This window comes from Lemur catta, chromosome 9 (genome assembly GCF_020740605.2).
Source record: "Lemur catta isolate mLemCat1 chromosome 9, mLemCat1.pri, whole genome shotgun sequence".
Lineage (NCBI taxonomy): Eukaryota > Metazoa > Chordata > Mammalia > Primates > Lemuridae > Lemur > Lemur catta.
Genome location: NC_059136.1, coordinates 14,579,741 through 14,605,341, shown reverse-complemented (window position 1 = coordinate 14,605,341; position 25,601 = coordinate 14,579,741). Strand labels below are relative to the sequence as shown.

The window sequence follows — 25,601 nt, the reverse complement described above, 5'->3', positions numbered from 1 at the left end:
CTTCCTGGCCCCAGGTTTCTTTTCTAAGTGTTTGCAAAAGTCATAAGCCATCTAAATAACAGCATCCCAGTGACCGGGATGGACCTGGAGCGTGGCTGACCTGGGCTCTCCCTGCAGACGTCACCCTGGGCACACCCAGCTTTGGGTGCTGGTGAACCTGTCTCCTCGCCCCCTACTGAAAGAGCCCCTTGCGGCTTTTAGTTGCCGAGCTCTGCCAGACAGTGAGAAGGTGTCTGATGCCTCCTGGGCCTCGCTGCTCAGTGTCCTTGGGGCAGCCCCCCTTTTGATGGAGGGTCTGCTCTGCCGTCCACTGGCCGTGTTGCTTTGTGTCTCGGTGGGCTCAGAGCTGCTGGTGTGGAGAGTCCTGGTGATCGTGCCTAGAGCAAGTCTGAGGAGGGTGTGGAGGTGTTCTGGTCAGGTGTCGGGTGCACGACAGGCACAGGCTGGCAGCAGTGGATTTGTCTTTGATGTGCACATGAAGGCAGGGTTCAGGGATACTTCTGGATCCTGACAGGTGAATGCTCCCACTAGTGTTTTAAGACCAGGTCAGGAGATTTCTAGAAATGCCTATCAGGACAGGGTTGGTTTCATTTTGGGAAGGACCCTGAGGATTGTTGGGCTGTCGTTATGATTATGTGAAAGACACCCAGATCTTCCCACCTGCCTAGCCACCCGGCCTCGAGCCTGCGTGGACTACTCGGGCTGGGCCCTGCGGTGGCAGGATGATTTACAGCTGGGAGGCAGACGCGTGTCTAGTGGACACCAGGAAAGTGGGTCCTAGCAGCCGTGAGAGTTGTGTTCATTTGGTCTCTCACGGTGTCCGTGGGCCAGGAATCCAGACACAGGTATACTGGCTCCTCTGCTCAGAGTCCCAAGAGGCTGAAATCAAGGTGTCAGGGGCCTGCAGTCATCTAAGGTTCAGGGTCATCTTCAGCCCCCTTCAGGTTGGCAAAATTTTGCATTTGCAGAACTGAGGCCCCCGTGCTCTTGGCACCTGTCAGCTGGGGACTGCTTTCTACTCCCAGAGACCAAGGCCACTCGAGGGGCTTTGCCATGTGCCCGCCCTGTCGGCCCTTTACCACAGAGCAGCCTGTTTCTTCAAGGCCAACAAGAGGATCTCTCTGATGCTTTTACTGGTTTTCTACCTGATTAAGTTGGGGTCCCCTCGGGATAAGTAACTCAAAGTCAACTGATTAGAAGTGTAATTAAAGGAGTGAAATACTGTCTCTCGTTCACAAGTCCTACCCATAGTCGTGCGAGGGGGCATTGTGGGGCAGGAGTCTTGGAGGCCATCTTTCAATTCCAGTCTCAGAAACAGAAACCATGGTCCTTATCAGCAAACCAAGGTTTGTTTTTCTGTTTTGCCGCCGGAGGGTACATGGGGCGGGGAGGGTGCCATGCAGCACCCCTGAGCTTCAGGAGTAGATTAGCTGGGCAGACGCTCACTGCTGCTTCTGAACATTTGTTAGCTGAAGCTGGACCTATCCCATGGACACCGGTGTGGAATTAGGAAAAACGGCTGCCAGAAGGATGCCAGGAATGCCACATCCTCGTGTCAGCTAGTGCACGTGGGGGTCCCGTTGTCCCATCTGGGCAGGACTGGAACTAGGAAGTCAGCCAGTGTCCTGGGCCCAGGTGAGGTCAGCAGGGCCAGCAGGGTAGGGCCACAGAGATGGGAGGCTCCTCTTCTCAGGGGGCAGCACATGGGGACACAGGGACACTGGGTTTCCTGGATGTCTCATCAAAGAGACTTCCCACCTCCTCTTCAGAACTCCACAAACCAAAGTTGGGAGACACTGGAAAGGCCCCTTGGTGCATTTTCTTGCCCAGCATAGACATCCTCCTTCTCTCCACCTGTTTTAGCTTTTTATTGCAGTATAATAAATTGCCCAAAATCTAACAGTTGAAAGCAACCATAAGCATTTATTAATGCACAGAGGTTCTGAAGGCAAGGCGTCTGGGAGCGGCCTAGCTGGCAGGCACGGGCTCGGGGCCCCTCAGGTTGCAGTCCAGCGGCCAGCTGGGGCCACAGTCATCTGAAGGCTTGCCCGGGGCTGCCAGATCCACTTCCACAGTGGGGGCTGCACTGCGGTGGCTGTACCCCACCTGAGGCCTCAGTCTCTACAAGCCCCCCTCCCCCCGCCTAGTAGCACTGCTTGAGTGTCCCCAGGACACAGAGCTAGCTTGCTTCCCCTAGAGCCGGGCTTGGCAGACTTTCTCTAAAAGGCCAGCTAGTAAATATTTTTAGCGCATGGGCCCATATGATCTCGATTGCAACTACTCAACTCTGCTGTTGCGGTGCAAAAGCAGCTGTAGGTATCACATAAATGAGCATGGTTGTGTTCCAATAAAACTTTATTTTTGGATACTGAAATTTGAATTCCATATCATTTCCATGTTGTCACAAAATATTCTTATTTTGAATGTTTTTCAACCATTTACAAATCTGAAAGCCATTCTTAGCTCATAGGCCTTACAGAATCAGGCAGCAGGCCAGATTTGACCCAGAGTTCGCCAGCCCTGCCCCAGGGTAAACAATCCAGGCCCAGAGCAGAAGCCGCAGCACCTTCTCTGACCCAACCTCCGAAGTCACACTCCGAGGTTCCCACCATCTCCTCCAGCCGACGTGATGTGGGAGGGGCTTATGTGGAGGTGTGAGGACCACTGGGGGTCTTGGAACCTGGTGCCCCCCCTCCCAGTGCCCCTCCCAGGTGACCGACTGCCTGCTCTTTACTTTGAGCAGTGTGGCTGCTGTATTGTTACCAGCCCATTATAAGAAAAATCTTCCTTCAGAGTCAAAATGTAATGGAGTGTGAGGACCAGCGCCCACTGCGTTTGCACAGAGGTGTAGGGTGCCAGAATAGAGGCCAATGCTAGAGTCGTCGGTGCTTTATAGCCGAGAAACAGCCACGAAAGCAAGTGTGGGTTTTGCTCCCGTGGGTTGGGGCTGGTCAGGAGAGGTGTTGCTTCTGTGCTTTCTCTTTGACTCAGATAAGTGTTTGTCTGTGAGAAACGTGGGACTCTTAAAGTTGACCCACCTCCAGGTGACTGGAGTTTTAATATTAAGAGGCCTGGGAAGCTGCCCACCTGCCCTGGGAAAGGCAGTGCACTTCCTATTCCCAGCAGAGTGACAAGGAAATTCACAGGACGAGTTACTCTTACGAGTTGAATGTGTAATGCAGGAGGCGTTTCTGCTTTGCCATCCACAGCCCCCTGGGCAAATTTTCCTCCCTTCTAAGAGAAGAACAAAATGAAAGGAGGCAAGTTGGTCTCATAGGGAGTGTCTGTGTTGTCCTTCTGAATCGACTGATGAGCTTATGTGAGGAAGAAGAGCTCTGGGAGAGGAATTCTTTTGTTACAAGAAGTGATAGAATGGATCTGTTTGTCCCGGTGGAGCAGAGAGTCAGCTGAGCCCACGTGAGTGTCCTGGCACCTCTCTGCCGGATCTCAGGCGGGACAGCGCGCTGGAGCTGTGTGGCCTGAGGCCTGAACAGGCACTCTCAGGTGCAGTGGCTGCTGGTGGACTCTGCCTCAGCATCAGGGGGTAGCCAAAGCCACCCTCAGTGTGACAGAGCGAAAGACTCCATGGCCCAGGCCACAGGGTGTTAGGTCTCTGGGTCTCAATGCCATGACTCAGTTTAAATTAATTGAGCATGTATCATGAGATCAGATTTGGGTTGTGGTTTCCTGCTGGGTCCATCTTTCCAATTCATGACAAAGCCCATCTTTAACCCCCTTTTGTGCTCAGATCTTGGTACTTAACGCCACCAATGCTGTTGGGCCGCTCTGGGAGGTGCCAGCTGCCCAGGGCACAAAGTTGAGACAGGTGTCGTCCAAAGTTTCATGACTGTGGTGACCTGAAAGGCCCTGGCTCTAATGCCATGGAGTAAGGGCCAGGGCAGAGGTGTGAACTCAGCCATAAAAACTCGGGGAAGAAGCCATTTGCTATGCTGGTGACATTTCCACAACTCCACATGTCAAAACTGTTGCCAGGGAAGTCTTCAGTGTGCAGGATTAGGGAAGGAATTTGAACTTTTTAGCCCAGAGTCATCAACTCATAGATGAATCGGAAACAAACTCAATAGAGTCGGATTGTTTTTGCAAGTTTCAAATGTGGTTTTTCCCTGGTGCTGGGAATCCCGGGCTGGTTTTGCGGGAACTGGGTGGTTGAATAGGATCCAAACAGACAGGAATGGCCGCTCGCAGCCTGTGAGCCCTGGGGTGAGCTTTGCCGCAGCACACAAACCACGCCGTCCCAAGGCCTGCTCCTGGCTGAGAAGTGGTTCCTAAGACAGCCCTGGCAGTGCAGGGCCGCTGGGAGGGAGGCCCACACAGCGTGCCCTGGAGTCCCATCTCTCTGTTGTGACAGGTGACCCTGGGCTGGGCTGTGCTAACACCCGACAGCATGTGGGGGTGCTCTGGTGCACCTGGCCTGCGACATCCCACACCGATCAGCCTGTCCGGTTCCGTGTCGGGCCGAGAGTGGGGTGGCAATGCAGAGGCACCTCGGCGTGCGTACGCTCCCAGGGCTGGGCGTGCACCCCCCGAACAGGGAGAGCCTTCCGCGAAGGACCCGTGGTAAAAAATGTACTTTTTAAAAGAAGAGTTTTATCAGCTCGTAAATCCTTCTAGAGTCTACTGGAGAGTTTTGTGTGGAAATAGTGTAAACAAGATCTCGAATCCCACAGAGCAAAAAAGACTTCCTTTTATGGGCAGCCCTGGAAGGGCTGTGACTCTGGAATGGTTTACAAGAGGCATCACATGGCTTGTTTGTGCTGATGTCACTGCATCACTGCCCTGCCGGTGGCACCTCCTCAGCCCCCAGCCACAGGGCACAGAGCCAGGCACATCTCATGTTCCTGGTCCCGGCTGCACAACTGTTCAAGGCTAAGTCCGTCAGCCAGAGAGGAAGTTGCAGCCCAGCCCCAGAAATGGCATGTCATGTATTTATGGCCCACTTGAATTTTTGTTCTTGGTCCTTTTTCTTAGGCGTGATGGGGCTGTGGGAAGGCAGGCTTGTTGACCACCTGACCAGAGGGGGACACGACAAATTAGCTGCCAGCTCATCGTGCAAGTCAAACCCCTACGACATCTGTGACTGTCCGGTGGTCAGTGGGAAGAGGGAAGGTCTCCTGGTGGGATCGCGGTTACTCTTGTTTAGGTTAAAAGAAAACTCCTTTTCCCAAGGTGACCATCAGGGTGCAGCTGTGCCGTGTCACAGAGACTCCATCAGCCCCACCCTCGCTGGCTTATGACGTAGGACAAAGGATTTAATCTCTTGGTGTTTCAGTTTCCTTATCTGTAAAACGGGGATATATTATACAGATAGCACCTGCTTCACAGACTTGCGAGGATCAAAGTAGCTCCCACGCATACCACCCTCTCTGCCTGGCACCCAGCGTGCACCCTGGGAGCAGTAACTGGACGTTAACTGTGTGATTAGGGCCATGGCCTGCGTGCAGGTGGTTTAATTGAGAGAGAAAAAAAAATTCTAGTCAGGCATCGATTTCATCCAGTTCTTTTTCCACCAGAGGAGGGGTCGGTAAAGGGCCGCACAGTAAATATTTCAGGCTTGCAGGCCAAGCAGTCTCTGTTCTAGCTACTTACTCAATTGGCCATTGCAGCTGGGAAGCAGCGCAGACAGTATGTAAACGAGGGGCCATGGCTCTGTCTCCGTAAAACTCAGCTTGCAAAAAACCGGCAGCAGGCTGGGTTTGGCCCTGCTGTAACGCGCCGACCCCTAGTCTAGAAACGCTGAATGCTGGGTGGATCTCCGTCTCACCTAGGCCTACCTCCCTCTCAAGGTCGCACACTCACCACCTCACCTGACCTACCTGATGTCCTCTAAGGAAGCTGCCAGGTGAGCAGGGCGCCTTTCTCTCTGCCGGCCAGCTTCCCCGCGCGACAGACTTCGGTTCCATCAGGAGATCTCCCCTGGGACTTTCCCCGGGGGCTACGCTTACACAGGTGGTCTGTTGGTCAAGTGATGGCCCTGAGAGAAGGCTGGATGCCGGTTTGGGGTGCTTTGAGCTTCCTGGATATGGGAGTTCCATTTGGCCACTTTTACTGAGAAGCATCTCAATAAAACAACAGAGTAGAATTGTCTAGTGACAACACAGGTAGAAAGGAAGGCACTTGGATTTCGTGTTCACGTGAGAGAAGGCCACTGGCCCGTCCCTCCCTGGAAGCATGGCTGCCCTGCCCTGCACCGTGGCTGTGGCCGGCCAGCACCTTTCCCTTTGCTCCAAGGGTCTGTTTAGCTGGATCTCTGTGCTCCGGATGCTCGTCAAAGCCCAGGCCTTTTCTGGCCACACCAGCAGCAGTGTTCCTCCTGCTCTCCTGAGGGGCTAGTCCACAGCCAGATAGACTCCCTCCAGCCCAGGTGACTCTGAGGGCTTCACGCTCTGCCCTCTGCCTGGCCCTTGCTTGTGGAGGGGGGACTCTTGCCCGCACTTCTCGCTCACTAGCTGGTTGGGATCTGGCCCCAGGTCCACACAGGGACTCTCGTTTGGTCCAGCATAGCTCGGATCATGGCCCCGGGCTCTTCCTTGGCAGGGCTTGTCGCACGCAGGTGTGAGATCGGGACAGCAAACTCGGGATGCGTGCTCCCCTCTTACAGCCCTGTGCCTCATGCTGCCACCTTCCTTGGGCCCTCAGCCAGGGGTGCCCCTGCACCATGGGGAAGCTTGGAAATAGCATAGGTGGGACTCGGCGGTCACTGTCAGGGAAGCTGTGCTCACTCATCAGCCTTACTGGTGAGAAGCTGGAGGTTTCCTGCATTCTAATTCTGGAACTGATGTTTCATCAGTGGCTGCAAGAGATGCTTCAGATAGAAAGCTGGTTATTTTTATTTCCTAGCATTGTCACCATACATAATACCTGTTAGGACAGACCCTGTGTAAAGCTAGATTTGTCCTTCTCAGGAAACGAGCGTTTGGGTTTTGAACCGTGGTGGGTCCTGGGTTTTGGCCTCAGTGACCGGAACAGTGGGAGAGGAGGCGAGAGAAGCCGAAGGCCACGTGGGTTGTCCGGGCAGAGAGGCAGGGACTTAGAGGGGCGGCAGGGCTCCTTCCCGCGCATGCAGGTGAGGCAACCACAGCGCCTTGCGGTCTGGGCCCACCTTCTGTCTGTCTGCACCACAGGTTTGAGCTGATGCGCATGTGCTGGCAGTACAACCCCAAGATGAGGCCGTCCTTCCTGGAGATCATCCGCAGCGTCAAGGACGAGATGGAGCCCGGCTTTCAGGAGGTCTCCTTCTACTACAGTGAGGAGAACAAGCCGCCGGAGCCCGAGGAGCTGGACCTGGAGCCGGAGAACATGGAGAGCGTGCCCCTGGACCCCTCGGCCTCCTCGTCCTCCCTGCCACTGCCCGACAGACACTCAGGACACAAGGCCGAGAACGGCCCGGGCCCTGGAGTGCTGGTCCTGCGCGCCAGCTTCGATGAGAGACAGCCGTATGCACACATGAACGGGGGCCGCAAGAACGAGAGGGCGCTGCCGCTGCCCCAGTCCTCCACCTGCTGATGCCCGATCGGAGCCCGCAAACAGTAACGCGTCGCACACCCGGCGGCGGGGAGGGGGGAGAGAGGAAGTCTAACAATCTATTCGTGAGCCTCCTGTACCTCAGTGGATCTTCAGAACTGCCATTGCTGCCCACGGGAGACAGCTTCTCTGCAGTAAACACATTTGGGATGTTCCTTTTTTCAATATGCAAGCAGCTTTTTATTTCCCGACCCAAACCCTTAACTGACACGGGCCTTTAAGAACCTTAATGACAACACTTAATAGCAACAGAACACTTGAGAATCCAGTCTCCTAACTCTCTTCCTGTCCCTCCTCCTTCGCTCTCCCTTCTCTCTCTGTCTATCTCTGTCACAAACACACACACACACACACACACACACACACACACACACACCCCTTTCTCTTTCTTTCTGCTTCATAATGGAAAAATATTTGCCGCCAGCCTGGCCGGGAAGCCCTTTTTATCAGATTGAGGAAATGGCTGTCCCTGTGGCCCCACGTGACACCTGCACACACCTGCCTGACACCGTAGGTCTTTATAAAAAACACATTGAGATGGAAATTTTTAACTGTATCTTTAACCTTTTTAGGGACATATGAAATTTAAAAAGGGCCATCGTTCATCCAAGGTTGTTACCATTTTAATGCTGCCAAATTTTGCCAAAATCCTGAACTTTCTCCCTCACGATCCCTGCACTGATTTTCGTATGTCCAGAGGCACGGGTGAGCACAGTATCTCGTCCCTCCGTGGGAGAGGCACGTGGGTGACGCACTCCATCCGACTGTCCCCTGACGTTCTCTTCAAGTCCACATTCACACAGGTCTCATTGCTTTCGACTAGGTAATGATTGTGGGGAACTGGACACAATGGGACTGTCTCTCAGTGAAGATGGGGAGAAGGCGAACCCCGGCTTCCCTGCCCCAGCCCCAGCCCCCTGCCCGGCCCCCGGGACACAGAAGGGAAAGGGTTTCCAGGGACTCAGCCCAACCGTTATTGCAGGTTTGCAAGGAAAGAAATCCAAACACCACCACCACCACAGTGAGAAGAAAAGCAGTAAATGGATTCAAGCATTCTAAGCTTTGTTGACATTTCCTCTGTTCCTAGGACTTCTTCATGGCTCTTACAGTTCTATGTTAGACCATGAAACATTTGCATACACATCGTCTTTAATGTCACTTTTATAACTTTTTTACGGTTCAGATATTCATCTATACGTCTGTACAGAAAAAAAAAAAGCTGCTATTTTTTTTGTTCTTTATCTTTGTGGATTTAATCTATGAAAACCTTCAGGTCTACCCTCTTCCCTTCTGCTCACTCCAAGAAACTTCTTATGCTTTGTACTAGAGTGCGTGACTCTCTTCCTCTTTTCCCAGTCATTAATACTTCTGCGACATGATTTGCCATGAACTGTTTGATGCCTTTTTATAAATACATCCTCCCCTCCTGGCTCCACCTGCCCCATTCGTTGTTTTCTAACCCGTAGGCTCTGTGGGCACGAGGCTGGTGAGGGAACGAGGCGGAAAGGAGTCTGGGGCCGCAGCCCCTCTCCTCGGCCACCCTCGCGCGGCATTGGAGTCTGTTACAGTGCAAGACATGATGCAAACTCAGGTCAGAAAAAAAAGGTTAAATATTTCGCACGTCCTCGTTCAGTGTTTCTATTCACCATTGTTGAGAAGCCTCACTTCTTTCCCTTTGTTTTGGTTGTGACACACATATATATCTATTTTTTTAATTCTTGGGTACAACAGCAGTTTTAACTGCAGACACTAGGCATTTGGATGATTATTTTTTTTTAGTGGATATTTAATCCTTCCATCCCATGAAAACAGCTGCTGAGTCCAAGGGTGCAGCAGAGCGGGCTCCAGCGGGCCCCGCCTCGGCCTTCCGCCACCACCCTCGCCAGACCGACCTACCTGTCTGTAGAACCAGAACACCCCGAGGGACCCCCTCCGCCCTGCGGGGAGTGGGGCCGGGGATCCGAGCTGGCCGGAGGTGGCATCCTCGGGGCGGGGGGGGGGGTGCATGAGCCAGCACCAGGTCTGCTGGCTGGAGCACCAGGTCGGGCAGCGCAGACACCATGGTGGCTCAAGAGCCCCTTTGCCCCTCCCAGGGGACCGGAGCTCTGGCGCTGGCCCGCTCTCCTGCGGCCAGGAATCCAAGTCCTCGGGGCCCGGGGGTCTCGTTTAGTTTTTAGCACTTCTCACCCGAGTGATGACAGCATAAGAGTTGCTTCTGGGACGGAAATGTTTAAATTATGAGTAAGAACAAAGCTAAAATATGATGATTGCTAGTTGTGACTGGAGATTAAACACAAAAAAGAAAGTTTGTAGTGCTTTTTGCTTGTCAGCAGTTTCGGTCTCACTGCTTCCTCTAGCCTGTCCCATAGCGTTTTCCCTTTAAAAACAAACAAAAAAAAAAACAAAAAGAAAAAAGTTAATTAAGAAGGTATTATATGTAGGAGTTTTCTTTTAATTTATTTTGTGATACCAGTTTCAATCACTGTAGAGACGCCCCATTATGAATTTAAATACTGAGGAAAAGGTTTGTGTGCGTGTGTGTGAAGACAGGACAGTTTTTTGTTTTATGTTGGTTTTTTGTTTTTTTTTTTTTTCCAAACATTTATCTACCTCACTCTTATTTTTTATATGTGTATATAGCAAAAAGAATACATCTCACATTTCTTAGCACCTGACAATAGGCCGTTGATACTGGTAACCTCATCCACGCCGCAGGCTACACACCCAGGTGACACAGGGAGAGGACAGGCTGCATTCCGGGGTCGAAGCAACACGAACTCCCCTCTCCACTCATTTCAGACAGCTCGCCCTTTTCTGAGATGTCTCTTTCCGTGTTGCTTTTGTTCTTTCTTTTTCCTAACTTGGTTTCCTCGGAGGTCAGTGAGGGGTTAGGCTGAGAAGGGCCCTTGCTGCCCCTGGCTGGTTGTCTCTGGAACAGACTATTTTATGCAGATTGAATGACCAACAGATTTTGTCATTGAGAGAGCAGTGGTTCCCCAGGTTTTGAGGATGAAAATGTGCCCGGGGCGACAGTGGTCTCCCTGCGGGAACCCCACATGTAATTGGGTGGCGTCTGTGGTTTGTGTCCCTGGGCTGCTCCGCCTGCAGCCCTGGACGAGGCCTGCCCCGAGGCCGGGACCTGCCGCTGCCACTGCTGCCTTTGTTCCATTCAAAGGTGCAGCTGCGTCAGTAATTCAAGAGCTTGGTTCACCTGACCTCTGTGCCAGCTTGCAGAGGTTCCTGGCGTCACAGCCAAGCCCAGGTGGCGTGCACACAGAAGGAAAGTGCCTGTCCCCTCCAGACAGCTCTCTCAACTTCGCCCTGCCCGCCCCCGGGGTGAACAGAGACCTACCAAACCTCCGGGCTGGACAGGCCAGTGGTCGGCACCCAGCCTCCCACCAGGTCTGGGCCTCCGTCCGTCCTGCTGCTCATGGGGGTGGACGGCACACTCCCCGCTTCCAGAAGCTGCTCTTACAGGCACTGGTGATTTTATCTGGAAACGCGGGTGGGTGGTTTTCCCCAAGTGTGACTGGCTCCTTCCCAGTTCCAGGACTGAGTTAAGATCAGGAGCCTTTTCTCTCCTGCGAGAACACTACCCTTCTCTCCCGAGTCCCTGGGGATCCTAAGGTCTTTGACAAACATCGTTTGATCAGGGTTTTCTTCTTCCACACTGTAGGCGACCCCTTGGAATAGTGGCCTCTCCTCTCTTTTGCACATACCTACCGGTTTCCACAACTGGATTTCTACAGATCACTCAGCTGGTTATAAGGGTTTTGTTTAAACTGTCCAAGTCGTTGGTGTCATTTTGTTTTTGTTTTATGTAGGTGGTTTTTCTTTAAGTAGAAAGAAAACACTAACAGTGTAGTGCCCATCATAACAAATGCTTCAGAAACACTTCAATAAAAGAGAACATTTTGCTTGTGTGATGGTGCAGTCATTTTAGTGGACCAACCCACCCACCTTGACTCTACCAAGGCATCATCTGTCCACAGTTCTAGCCTAATTTCATGCTGATTTCCCACCTCTTCTTGATTTTTCTCTTTTGTGTGTTCCAAATAATCTTACCAAGCTAAGTTGTGGCATTTTCCATGCGACCTCCTCCTGACAGCAGCTCACACTGCTTGAAGTAACATGAACCACTGAGGCACATCATGGAATTGATGTGAGCATTAAGACATTCTCCCACACAGCCCTTCCCCTGAGGCAGCAGGAGCTGATGTAGTCTGGAGACGACGCTGAACTTGAGCTGTGGGAGGCCTGGATCACCCCAGGTCTCCTTCATGGGATGTCAGGACTTTGACACGCAGTGGGAACAAGATTCCTCCTTGGAAGCTAGAAGACCGTGTTCGCGGCCAACGCTGGCCTCTCCTGCCAGCCTGTTTCTCATGACCAGGAACAACATTTCCACGGTAGGAAAAGTGGCTCCGTGAAATAGAATCGCGGTCACTGTGGAACTACCGAATGGCAGAATGCTCGGTGTGAAGGGGCGTGTTTTGTTTGGTTGGGATAACGTGTGAGCCAAGCATGATGCCAGATTCCAGGCCAGTTTGTTCACTGAAGCTTCTTCCTCAGCAGCCACCTCTGTCGATGGGTGGCTGTGGCAGAGTGACACTGGGCTCAGATGGGTGAGAAGGTGAGGATGCTCATCCAAGGTCCTCAGCTGTCACTGTTGGGTCCTCCCAGGGTGGCCAGATGGTGTTGATGGCTACTCCCTTCCAAAATATGGGCACCCTCTGGTTGACAGTAACCCTCCATGGTATGACTTGGCCCATTCCAGCAGTCCCGGTAACGCACTGAAGGTTTGGGCTTTGTTCTTTGTTAATGTTACTTTATGTTGTCAGCTGTCTTTTCATTTCCTGGACTAAGTGGTGTTGGGAGATGTGGACCAGAGATCCACTCCATAAGAACCAGTGATGAAAGTCAAACTTACTTTCTCCACTCTGAAGTAGTTGGTAGTACAAATGAGAACTTCAAGAGAGGATGTTATTTAGATTGAACCTCTGTTGCCAGAGATGCTGAAGATACAGACCTTGTACAGGCCAGAGGGTTGGATCTTTGGCCTCCAGCTTACATGCTGGTTGGTCATCTGGAGAAGTGAGCACTCCTTGATGGTGGAATGACCAGGCGGTAGGAAACCATTGTCCCAGGGATCCCGACATGAAGAGGAGGATTGCGCGCAGGAGGGTGCGGGGCTTGGAAGAAGCGTGGGCAATGAGTGAACTTGATGGTTTCTGAAGGTGTCAGACCACGTCAAGGCTCAACGGTCATCCATGGGCATTTGGTTTCAACAAATAAACCCAACATCCTACTCTGGAAACTTACCGCGGATTTAAGTCAAATTGTTCAAGAACACGAACTACATCGCACTCATCAGTTGTCAGTTCTGGGGCATGACTTTAGGGTTTTGTTTGATTTCGTTTCTACAAGAACATAATGATCACTCATTTGTATGTCTATGTTTGTGTGTCCGCATCTTTCTGGTAAACATTGTTTTAATTAGTCACTCATTAGCGTTTTCAATAGGGCTCTCAAGTCCAGTAGATTACGGGTAGTCAGTTGACGAAGATCTGGTTTACAAGAACTAATTAAATGTTTCATTGTGTTTTTGTAAGAGCATAGAATAATTTTATAAAATGTTTGTAGTTTATAATTGCCGAAAAATAATTTAAAGACACCTTTTTTCTCTGTGTGTGCAAATGTGTGTTTGTGATCCATTTTTTTAAGACACCTGTTTACTAGCTAGCTTTACAATATGCCAAAAAAGGATTTTACCCTGACCCAAGCCGTGGTTCACCCTCTTTCCCCCCATGCTTTGTGCCCTAGTTTATAACAAAGGAATGATGATTTAAAAAGTAGTTCTGTATCTTCAGTATCTTGGTCTTCCAGAACCCTCTGGTTGGGAAAGGGGATCATCTGTTACTGGTCATTTCCCTTTGGAGCGTAGCTACTCTAACAGATGGAAAGAACCTCATTGGCCGTGGAAACAGCAGAGGTGTTGCAGCCCAGCAGTGCACGGCGCTGTTAGCATCTGGTTTGGTTGGTCTGGTTGTCGTCATTGTCATGCAATGCCATAGAGATGGGAAGACTTGACTGCACAGATGACGGTTTTCAGGATTGATCACACACAGGATGACAGTCTGGGGCACACCGGCCATTTGCTTCCATGACTCATGTCATGATTGATGCTTTGTTCTAACAAGGAAGAGAACCTATTTATTTTTATTTAAGGCAGAACACCGAAGGTAGATTTTTCCAATACAGAATAGATTCTTTTTAATAAAAACTACAACACACAATATTAATTTTTTCAAAATTTGACTCAACATCCTCTAGCACCCGATGGATTATTGGCCATGTCTACCCAAGTCCACAATGTCCCCATCACTGGAAACATCTGGAATTTTTGCACTACGTAGGAGAAAGGTCCAGAAACAATTTGGTTTTTGTTTTCAACTTGTCATTTAGATGTTTGGCGTTGCACAGACACATCCACAGGTGGAAGAGATGCCTGGCAGAAACACCTGTCTGCTTTCTAAGCCAGTGAGGTTGGGGTGAGAGGTTTGCCAGAGTTTGTCTACCTCTGGGATTCAAAAAAAAAATCAAACCAGAAGGTGCGATGGAATGGATGCATCGCAAATAATGCATTTTCTGAGTTTTCTTGTTTAAAAAAAGTTTTTTAAAAAAAGTTTTAGAAAAGGTAATAACATGGCCAATTTGTTACATAAAATGACTTTCTGTGTATAAATTATTCCTAAAAAATCCTCTGTTTATATAAAAAAAATCAGTAGATGAAAAAAATTTCAAAAATGTTTTTGTATATTCTGTTGTAAGAATTTATTCCTGTTATTGCGATATACTCTGGATTCTTTACATTATGGGGGAAAAAAGAAACTTTGTCTATTTTGAATGGCTGAAGCTAAGGCAACTTTAGTTTCTCTTACTCTGCTTTTTTCTAGTAGTTAAGTACTACATGGTTTAAGTTAAATAAAAGAATTCTGTATGCATTGTTTGTCTCTGATTTTGTTTCCTCCCTTTCTGGAAGCATCACCACACTGCTGTGGCAGGGGAGCTGAGCTCCGTGTGGCACGTGTGTTCACACATGGTGCTTGCAGTGTTCTTTGAGAAGGCAGCGCTTTGCTTCTGACAGCTGAACCTTCTCAGCATGCAAATTGCTGAAGACGAGAAGCTATTCTGTTTCTCTTAAATCAGCTGGAAGGAAATCTGAATACGTAAAATACAGAAATCTGTACTGCATTTTTGACTGATTTGTAGGGGTTTTTTTTCCTGTACCTTCCACTGACAAAAGTCAGGCCAAGGCAGGTTTGGTCTGTGTGACTCCAGGGCAGAGGACTTCAATCCTTCCCATTTCCCATGTCCTCGTTGGTGCCTCGCAGATGACGTACCACATAGAGGGTGCTGGTTACTTTCTAGTTGACGGTTAGTGATCTCCGCTGCCCCCAGGGACTCGACTATCCAGACATCGCTATCTTCGTCAGGGGAAATGGCTTTTGTAGGAAAAGGAAACAAGCTATAAATGTTCTAGAATCATACCAAAGATGCAGAGACCTGCAACATAAGGAGAACAAGCTGGTCCTTTCCTTCGTTCGTGGGAAATTGCACTTCAGTAACGAAATCAGCCCATCTGACGAAGAGCTGAATAGCAAGGCATGGGTTCAGATCACCTAAACACGAAAGCCTTGCTGTTGCCCCAGGGGTTTTGCTCACCATTGTCACCAAGTGCCTGGCATTCTGAGGACCTTCACTAGGTGCCTGATGACTGAAGGAGGTCTCATTTCCGAGGCTGGACTGCCCGGGGTGGCCTACCCCTTTCCCGCGCAGGTGGATGCTGCACTTCCGGGTGGCCGCAGTGCGCTCCGCACTTGGCCTGTGCAGCCGGAAGGAGCAGCCATTTCTTAGGACGAAGGTGCTGGGTCTTTAGAGGTTAGAACCTCTTCCCTCTGTGCCACTTCTTAAGACTCCAAACCTAGGAGGGCTGCTTCTGTATTTACCCTGCAGGTCCAGCTCTGAGTCCAGACTCGGGTTTGTATTTTGTGTGGTGTTCCATTGTCACTGAAGGACTTCCACATCTATTCTCTCACCGGATGTTCCCAGTAACCCTGCAAAGGAAGGATTTTAATTACTCTGATAGATGAGCAAACACGCAGACATGCCCGAGGCCCCCTGGCAATTAAATGACCAACCCAGAATTCAGCCTTTTATGCTGTGGTTTGCAAACTGACTCAGAACTGCCAGAACTGAGCAGGCCTCAGCGCATATGGACAGGGGTGCCAGCCACGTGTTAGACCAGGATGTGAATGGGCCCCTGGGGCTCTCCCTGGAGAACTTCTGGGGCCACAGAGAGGAAATGATGGGGAAGCTCATGAAGGGGAGGGTCTGGGCCTCCCGTCAGGATGATGTCTGGAAGTTTTAAAAATGAGCGTGGCATGGTGCCAAGCAGTCTGAAATAACACGGAGCCTGGCCCTGGAGGCCCCTTGCTCGCCAGTGTCCTGGGACAGGAGTCGGGCTCAGGGGAGTCAAGGGCTCTGGGCAGCAGCTGTCTGCCCCTAAGTACTGAAGGATCTGATGTCCACATTAACAGCCGTGCGGCCAGACCTGTGCGCCACCCAGCGCCATCCCACCCCACCTGCTGGCTTTGATCTGCCACAGTGTGACTTTGATCTGTTTCATGTCAGATGATCCAGGTTTATTCGCAAAGTGGTTCCTATAAAGCCTATTCCAAATGCACAGGTGTGCTGCAGGGCTAGCAGCGGAACAGCACTTTTTCTTACAGTGAATGAGTCTGGGTACTAGGTGACTATGACTTTTTAAAAAGTGAAAACTGGTAGTTGTGAGCACGCCAACATAAGAAATTCCCCAGAGCTTAGGTACCTTCACTCACGTCCTCAAAAAAAAAGGCAGTGTTACCAATGGGGCTCCCAACAGAAAGTTGCCCTGGAAAACACTGAACAAGTGGAACCTCGCTGGGAGCAGGTTGGCACAAGACTCAGTGCAGTGTCATAAAGGCAAAACAAAAGATGAAACAGAAAGGAGATTCTGCATTTTGAAAGTTAGGGATTAATACTGACCACGGAGAGAAGCTGAGCCCTGCTATTAACCTTTGCTTTAAGACCAAACACTTCCGGTAGGAATATACAAATGGTAACGCTGCTATGGAAAACAGTATGGAGCCTCCTCAAAAAATTAAACATAGATTTATCATTCTATCTAGCAATTCCCTTCTACACAAAAGAACTGGAATCAGGGATTCCAACAGATATATTTGCACACCAGTGTTTTAGCATCATTATTCACAATAGCCAAAGGTGGAAGCAACACAAGTGTCCACCTACAGATGAATGGATAAATAAAACGTGGTCTATACATACAAGGGAATATTATTCAGCCTTAAAAAAAAAGAATGAAATCCTGTCACATGCGACAACATAGATGAGCCTGGAGGACATCATGCTAAGTCAAATAAGCCAGACACAAAAGGACAAACACTGTAAGATTCCACTTATATTAGGGACCTAGAATAGTCAAATTCATAGGGACGGAGGGTATCATGGTGGTTGCCAAGGGCTGGGGGAGGCAGAAGGAATAGGTAGATACTGTTTAATGGATACAGAGTTTCAATTTGGGATGATGAGAAAGTTCTGGAGATGGATGATGGTGATCGTTGCACAAAAATGTACTGAATGCCACTGAACTGGACACTTAAAAATTATTAAAATAAGTAAGTAGTAAAAGGGTAAAAGAGAGAGGGAGAAACCAAACACTGGAGCCTCAGTGGCTCCGAAGCTGCCCACAGGGCCTGAATGCACAGCGTGGCATCCAGGAGCAAGCGCTGGGGCCGTGGCCATGTCTGTGTTTCCATGGGCGGCGGCAGAACAGGTCTGGATCGCAGCAAGCTGGGCAGGATCGCACAGACCCACTGCGTAGTCTTCTAGAAGAAAAGAGATTACTAGAATTTCATTTCATTGTCACGAAAGCCATAACTGAAGTTAGTTCATCCCTTGTGAAATGCCTGCCTTCCAGAGTGTTCTTTCTTCTGACAGTAGAAGAACCCTTTGTGATTTTGCTGGGCTAATTCAGAATTTTTCTCCCTCTGTGTAAACTGTTTTACAAGCAATTTTGTAGAAAGCCTCTCAAAGCACAGCTGAACTCCCCACACAGGATCGAAGCGCTTCATTTTCTCTAAAGGAGCCACCCCCGGTTGGTTGGCTTTGGCTGGATTCACCGTGGCTGAGTTTTCTGAATCCGGCTTTGCGCTTGGGCTTTCTCGCCCTCCTCCAGCATCTCCCGGATGATGACTTGCAAGGCTTTCCCCAGCAGGCTGGCCGGGAACCGGTGTGACAGTGGAGGGACATGAATGAGTGCGGCGTGCCCATTTCCGTGATGCAGGGACAGGTAATAGGTGTAATCGCAGACGTACCTGCAACCGCAGAAAACGCCGCGTTACTTCTCTGCCCAGCCTCTCACCATGTGCAGTGTTAGCGCAGCGGCCCTGCAACATCGCAAAGCAGGGAGGGGAAGGCCCCCCGGGGAGACTGCAGTTTGGTCCTTCTGCCTCAGAAAGAGCGCAGTGTGGGGTGAGCTGGGGGCGGGCATGGCTCTCAGCCTCATGGGCTCACGACCAGCAAGTGGCCACGACAGATTCTCAACCAACTAGTCCAAAACACCTTTACCCCAGCGGACCCCTGTCTCATTCGTGTCTTCATTGAGTCATTTATTTACTCATTCCTTGGGGAGAGGAGAAACTGCCGACTGGGGGTCAGAGTTCGGAGAAACAAAGGTAAATCAATCTAAATCAGCATCGTTAACTCACAACTGTGGTCCCTCAAAAAATCAAAGTAAAAAGGCATTCGCTAAATGTTAGTGGCTCTCAAAATCTGCCTTCTCATCTCTTCTCCTGTGTCCACCCTCCGAAGGCCCCATTCCGGGAAGGGGATCTTGGAAATAAGACCTCAAGCAGGACAGCAAAGCAGGGCAATCTGGAGTGGGTGGCACTGCCTGGCCAAGTGGCCAGCTGGACATACAGGATGGACTTTTGGAGGGAGGGGGGACGCTGAAGACCAGTCCTCTCCTACCTGCTCAGTGCCCCGACACCCACAGAGTGTACCTGCCCGCATCTCGGGAAAAGGCCACCTCCACGTCTCCGATGGCAACGCCCCTGCAGACTGCCTTCATGCTGACCCCTGACGCGATCACTTCTGGGCCATCTGGGAGGCACACACCACCCTCGGGCCGGAAGCCCCGGACGTCGGCATCTCGGTAGCCTTGGTTCTTGCCGCACTGTTCCAGAAAGATTGCCTTGGCAGAGGCATCCATGCCCACGTGGACGGTGAGCTGCGTGGACACACAATAGCAGAGACGTGCCAGAAAACCAAGTCCTTGGTCACTAAATGTGCAAAAGGGCCAAACCTTTGTACAGCCTGGCTCCAGGGTGCAAAATATCCCACACCCCAAATCCACCATGAAACCCCGGATGCCCTGCCTGTGTCCCCTAATTAATATATTTGGAACAAAAAGCAGCCAGGGTTATTTTAGCTGAATAGAAACCCATGTTGCACTTACATTTAAATACTTTTATATTTCAAAATATTCTTACGGGGCAATGTATTCTCTCTTTTTTGGTGGGGGAGTGGCAAGCTGGTATCTAAGACTACAAGAGCAGAAACTTAGTGTTTTCATGGAATTATTCAACTTCTTTTTAATGCAACTCTAATAAAGGATGTTAGTAGCAGTCCAATAAAATCTTGGTAGAATTTGAGCCCATTATTTTTGCTCTTTGAAAAATAGCTGCTGAGTATTTTACCACATTTGGTGTATTGTCTTAATGGCTTAGTGGAGTATGTTTTATTAAACTCATCATCTGGTCTTTGTTTTTTGTGGGGTTTTTTGTGGTTTTTTTGGTTTTTTTTTTTTACAGGGGGTTGGTTGTACCAGTTGGGGTTTTTTGGTTTTAGAAACAGGGTCTCATTTTGTTGCCCAGGCTGGGGTGCAGTGGTGTGATCATAGCTCACTATAACCTCAAAGTCTTGGGCTCAAGCAATCCTCCTACTTAGCCCCTAGAGTAACTGGGACTATAGGCATGCACCACCACGCCTGGAAAATTTTTCTATTAATATTTTTTGTGGTGATGGGGTCTTGCTATGTTGGCCAGGCCAGTCTCGAATCCCTGGGCCCAAGGGATCCTCCTGCCTTGGCCTCCCAAAATGCTGAGATTATAGGCATGAGCCACTGCCCCAGTTCTTTATACAGTAATTATATACAGATACAATGGGCTGAGTGCTATGAAGATGGGCTCTCCCCTGGGTGCGCCACCCTCCCAACTGCTCTTCTAGGCCCAGGAGGTCCTTGTCCCGTATTCCACTCACAGCCAAACTGCCCACATGGGCATGTGTGGGACCTAACCCAAGGGCCTCTCCCTTAGGTGGAAACTATTTTGAGTCCTGGCTGGGAATACTACTTCCATTTCTTTTCCTCCTCTGTTCTCTCCAGATTTTCTTTTAAAACCTGCTCTAAATTGCAAATTAAACTTTTAGAAACAGACCCATCCAGAACCGTACGAAAGGGACCTCGCATTACTGGTGGGACTTGGGCACAGGGTGCACTCCGGCCATCAACCCTAGAACCAGGGCCCGGGGGGTTCACAGGCTCTGGCTCCACCCCGTTGTCAGCCTCTTGCCCCACTGCCCCTCCGGCCATCAGTACTTGCGGTTGGAGCTCTTCCCAGATTCTGGCGACCCTCCGCCTCGCCTCCCTGTAATCCACGGGCAGCTGAAGAGTCCGTAGCTCCAGCTCCACGTCACTCCCCAGGCCCAGCTGGGACAGCTCCTGCGGAGAGAATCGGGTGAGTTGCTTCAGGGCATGGAGAAGTCCCTGAGAACAACCCTTGGGGGCCACTCTCAGGGGTCTTCATTGGGCCTGGACCCTGCCCTCAAGGAGCTCACACAGGGGCAAGGGGCCAAGAGAGCCGCGGTTCCGGCCCCACGAGGCAAATGCTGCGTGAGGCTGCCCCCGCCAAGGTGGGGCACCCTAGAGAGGCGAGTCCGACCCAGCGTGTGTGCAGAGGGGGTGCGGGTGAGTCCTGTGCACGGATGGGGTGGGCCGCGTGAGGATGCTGGGCCCGCACGCAGGGCAGAGGAAGCTGCAAAGGCAGAGGGGAGCATGGGAGCCTGAGGCCCTTGGGGACTTCTCTGTGACATGGTGCTCTTGGCAGGGCTGAAGGCTTCTTCCGCGTGTCCTGCACACCTCAGGACAGGACATCAAGCACCCTGGGTTCTCATCTGATCACAAACCGCCTATAGCATCCCCGGCATCCCCAGGTGTGGTGACAAATAACCCACCGCCACCACCAGTGGTGCACCAGGGAGCGCCGCACGTAGGGGAGCCAGGGACGTGGACACTAGAGCAGGCCGTGGAGGCAGAGCGAGTGCCTAGCTGGGTTTGAACTTGATCCTCAGGCAGCAGGGAGCCGTGGAGGACTGTGCAGGAGGAGCGACATCAGAGCTGCCTCCTAAGGGGGAGGGGGAGGAGGCAGAAGTGGGCCATGATGTCGCAGGGTCCATTTTGGTCCTGCCAAATTTAAGTACCCAAGGGGAGCCGGCCCAGGTTCTGGGCACGTGGAGCTCACAGAGGGGCCGCTGGGGAGACACGGCATGCGAGGGGCAGCAAAATCCACGGGTTTAGGTGAGACTGGCAGAGAGTGACAGCGAGAGAAAGAGCAAAAGAGCTGGGGGGTGGAGAGGAGCGGGCAGGGAGAGGAGGTGAGGGCCGCGCAGAGGCCCCGGCGTCAGCCCCTCCTGCCCAAACGGCCGGGCCAGGCCTCAGAGGTGTGCACGTCACTGTGGGTAAAAGTTAAATCGGGAACGTAAAGGCCATCCCCCCAAAAGCCAGGCCCTTTTCCTGTGCCGGGAGCTGTGCTTGTCACCAAGATGGTTTTTGGTGACTGCCTGCATCTGTCCCCACTGCGCTGCTGGCATTTCAGGGCGTCCCCGAGTCTGCATCCTTGGACGAGTGGTGGCCAAGCCCGGCTGTCTGCCCGCCCGGCCTGCCCCAAGGCCCCGGGTGGGACCCCAGCCCCTGCTCGCGGCTTCGGAGGAGTCAGGCTGACCCTGGTGCCTCAGATGCAGACGGGGACGACGTGCCAGGTGCGACTTGCTTGCGCTGGTCTCCTCGAACAGTGGGGTGTTTGTTCTGGTCAACTGTTGCGACAGCAGCTCAGCCTTCCCAGGGGGCCCTGCTCTGCCCCCCTCAGCGCCCTCGGCCAGCTCAGGCTTTGTTCTCCTCCAGAAGTCAGCGCCAAGGTCAGCAGCCCCAGCGGGGCCCTTGAGTGGGAGTCATTTGCCTGACTCTGGTGGAGAGCGGCGGGAAGGGGGCCCGGGCGGCACAGGGCGACGGCTAAAGGGTGAGGAGGAAGGGCTGAGCGTCCAGGCGGACGTCCCCGGGGCCAGACAGGCCAAGCAGGCTCTGGGCAAGCCCGAGTTCCAGCTCTTGTGGCCCCACCTTGGGCCTCCTGTCCTGCGGGGACACAGTGCAGGGAGTAGAGGCTGGAAGCCATCACTCTGGGGTCCCCTTCAGCTCTGCCGAGGGGGAAGAGGCACTGGCTGGGCCTCAGGGGTGCTTCTCAGAACCCCGCTATGTGTGAAGAACTGGTTTGTCCCACTTGGTGGCATGTTCACAGGGTCTCTGGCCTGGCTCTGGGCAAAGGCTGCAGCGGAATTCCAGGAGCAGAGTTGCCCGGGAATCTGCTCTCAGGACTGTCCCCTGAAGACCTGCCCTAGTTCAGCCATCAGAGGCGTGATCAATTGACCATGCTCAATAAGCCCTCGAAAAGCAGCACCCGCAGGACAGAGACATCACCCTGAGCCCCGCAGCGCCGCTCCCCGCTCAGGTGCAAGGGAGGCCCTGCACGCCCAGCGTGGGACTCCGCTGCCACCTCCCCCTGCCGCCCCCACCACCCCTGCTTCTTTCCACCGCATCCCCCAAGCCGGTGGGGAGAGGGGAGGGAGAGAGAGCCTTTGGGCATGGTGAAGAAGACCTCCCAGCCGCTGTGGGACTTGGGGAGCCCCTCTGTGTTGGTGTCCTGGGGCTGCCATGACAACGCGCTACAAACTGGGTACCTTAGGACAACAGAAATGTGCTGTCTCCCAGCTCTGGGCCAGGAGTCTGAAATCAAGGTGTCAGCAGGGCCACACTCCCTCTGAAACGTGTGGAAAGATCCTTCCTGGCCTCTTCCAGCTTCTGGTAGCCCCCGACGTGCATTGGCTGGCCGCAGCACCATGCCAGTCTTCAGTCATCTTTCCGCTGTGTCCAAATGTCCCTTTTACAAAGACACCAGTCATATTGGATGACATCCACCCCATGACCTTACTTTAACTTGATTGCCTCTGTAAAGACCCTGTGTCCAGTGAAGGCCACGGGCACTGGGTGTTAGAATTTCCATATCTTTTGAGGGGGACAAAATTCAACCCGTCACCCCCTCTAAGGCCGTGCTTTCCGGAAGGCTGATGGCATCGCTCTTGCCAAAGCAGGAAGTGCCGGGAAGCCGTACCCTAGATCTCCTTGGCATTTTATAGAGCCGGGGTGGCGTGGAGGGCATTTGACATTAGACGTGACAACTGTATCTTTTACTCATCTGTGAGACAAGGCCCAAGCAACTCAAAGGTCCTGCTGCTGCTCCTGCTGGGGTTCCTCAGGCACAGCGACTGCCCGCTGCCATCGGAACCCCCTGCTGGGTTCCGGGAGAGTTTCTGGGCTGGGGCTGCCCTCCACACACGGCCACACTAAGGTTTCAGCCCAGAAAACGGAAAGATGTGCTCTCACCGGAATAGACACATTCGTCACACAGAGCTGCCCATCTGCTCAGCTCACTTTTTGCCACCCAACAAGTGGAGAAACTCCTCTAATATTTAGAGGTCTTTGGGTATCAGCGTTGCAGAGAAGGGAGTGTGGACCAGTGTAAACTTGAACTTTTTCATGTATCGCCTTGGAATTATTCTCCAATATCTTCCTAGTGTGTTTTCTCTTCCTAAGTAGAATGTCACCCTCTTCTCCCTTCTCTCCACAGTTGTCCTGATGAAGGGAGAGGCTGCACCTAGGTGGATCCACCCTGTCCCCAGAGATGGGGACTCACTGTCATCATGGACTCTGCTAAGGTATCGCCAGCCTCCCGGGGAGGAGATCATCGCTGCTGCCCATACTGTGTGGGTGGCGGGGGGGCGTCCTGGTCCCTGCTGGGTCCCCTGGAACCCTCCAAGCACAGACAGGGAAACTGTAGCCCACAGACATCCGCCATGGAGGACAGAGGGCACCATCTCCAACAGCCATCAATTTGGAGGCAGGAGAACAACTGTACCTCCACTGTACCTAGCCCAGGCTCTGGCCAAATTGCTGGTATGGTCCTGGGAAGTCTGCTGCCAGCCTGAAGTCACCAGAATGAGTGGTTGGCTCTGTTGGTTTTGGGGGCTACTATGGACCGAACTGTGTCCCTCCAAAATGCATATGTTGAAGCCTTGACCCCCAATGGGATGATATTAGGAGATGGGTCTTTTGGGAGGTCCTTTGGTTAGGTGAGGTCATGAGGGTGGGGGACCCCATTTTGGAAGTAGTGTCCTTGTGGGAAGAAGAGACACCAGAGCCTTTCTCTCCCTACTGTGCGAGGTAAGCAAGAAGGCAGCTGTCTGCAAACCAGGCAGAGAGCCCTCACCAGGAACCGAATCAGCCAGAAGCTTGATCTCAGGCTTCCAGACTCCAGAACTGTGAGGTCTGTGGGGTGGAATAAAGGTCACGTGGGTGGACATGAGTGGACATCAGTCGACATGGGTGGACATGGGTGGACATTAGTGGATGTGGGTGGACGTGGGTGGACATGAGTGGATGTCAGTGGATGTGAGTGGACATGAGTGGACGTCAGTGGACATGAGTGAACATAAGTGGATGTCAATGGACATGAGTGGACATGAGTGGACATGTATGGATGTGAGTGGACATCAGTGGACATGAGTGGATGTCAGTGGACATGGGCAGACATGAGTGGACATGTATGGATGTGAGTGGACATCAGTGGACATGAGTGGATGTCAGTGGACATGGGTGGACATGAGTGCACATCAGTGGATGTCAGTGGACATGAGTGGACATAAGTGGACAGCAGTGGACATGAGTGGATGTCAGTGGACGTGGGTGGACATGAATGTACGTGGGTAGATATAAGTGGACATGAGTGGACATTGTGTTACAGCAGCCCAAGCTAAGATGGGACTTCCAGTGGGTAAGGAGATGAGGCCTGGTTGAGCTCCATCTGGCCAGGGCATCATTCAGCTTGAGAGGGCCACAGTCAGAATCCGACGTTGAGGAACTTTTCCCAACTTGCAATGGTGAGAGAGTCTCCAGACACTGCCTCATGTGGAAACTCGTGTTCTTGCAGTGCCTGTCTGTCTGTCTGTCTCTCTCACACACACCCACACACTTACCTGGTGTCCTAGACCACGTGCACTGTGTCCATGGCAGACAAAGGCATTTTACAAAAAAATAAGCCAGAGCTGGTGGTCACCACCAGGCTAAACCTGGACGGGGGTGGGAGTGCAGGCCGGAGGGGCACATGCAGAGCCAGACCCCAGCTACGGCACGGAGAGAGAGGCAGGGGCTTTGGGTCAGAAAGACCTGGCTCTGTCCCCTTTCACTGAGTAAGCTGGGCATGCTATTTAACTTTGGTGTACCTCAATCTTCTCATCCATGAAATGAGAATAATGAAAAATCAGAGGGGTTTTTATGAAGATTAGATGAGAAGGTTCACTCAGCACATGCCTGGAGCACATTTGGGGCTTCATAGGGGGACTGGTGTTGATAATGAGCCCATATTAATATGAGAAAGTCACGCACTGAAAGTGACATTCATTAGAATCTGATGAGCCTGGGGCCCACGTGAGGAGTGAGAATGTCCTGCACAAGCAGACTGCAGGCCGCTGGCTGTCGCCATCATTGCTGCTGAGAAAGGCTGGTTGCTTTAGCAGAGGGAGGGTTGGTTCTGTGCAGACATAGAGAGAGGCAG

The 25,601-nt window shown here is 51.8% G+C and overlaps 2 protein-coding genes across 3 annotated transcripts in view; one reads left to right on the top strand and one right to left on the bottom strand.

The window, feature by feature from the left end:
* IGF1R (insulin like growth factor 1 receptor) overlaps positions 1-7,707 on the top strand; it is a 281,778-nt gene extending 274,071 nt beyond the window's left edge. For both annotated transcript variants that reach the window (XM_045561532.1, XM_045561533.1), the window contains exon 21: positions 7,143-7,707. In XM_045561532.1, coding sequence (XP_045417488.1) covers positions 7,143-7,524 — 382 coding nt within the window. In that variant the 3' untranslated portion in view covers positions 7,525-7,707. The remainder of the gene's footprint in view (positions 1-7,142) is intronic.
* A 9,467-nt stretch (positions 7,708-17,174) lies between these two features.
* On the bottom strand, positions 17,175-20,433 carry PGPEP1L (pyroglutamyl-peptidase I like). Its single transcript, XM_045560880.1, is given in 4 exon segments — positions 17,175-17,803; positions 17,806-17,978; positions 18,666-18,892; positions 20,261-20,433. Coding segments are annotated over 3 exon segments (633 nt in total). The 5' UTR covers positions 18,875-18,892; positions 20,261-20,433; the 3' UTR covers positions 17,175-17,552.
* Positions 20,434-25,601: the final 5,168 nt, after the last annotated feature.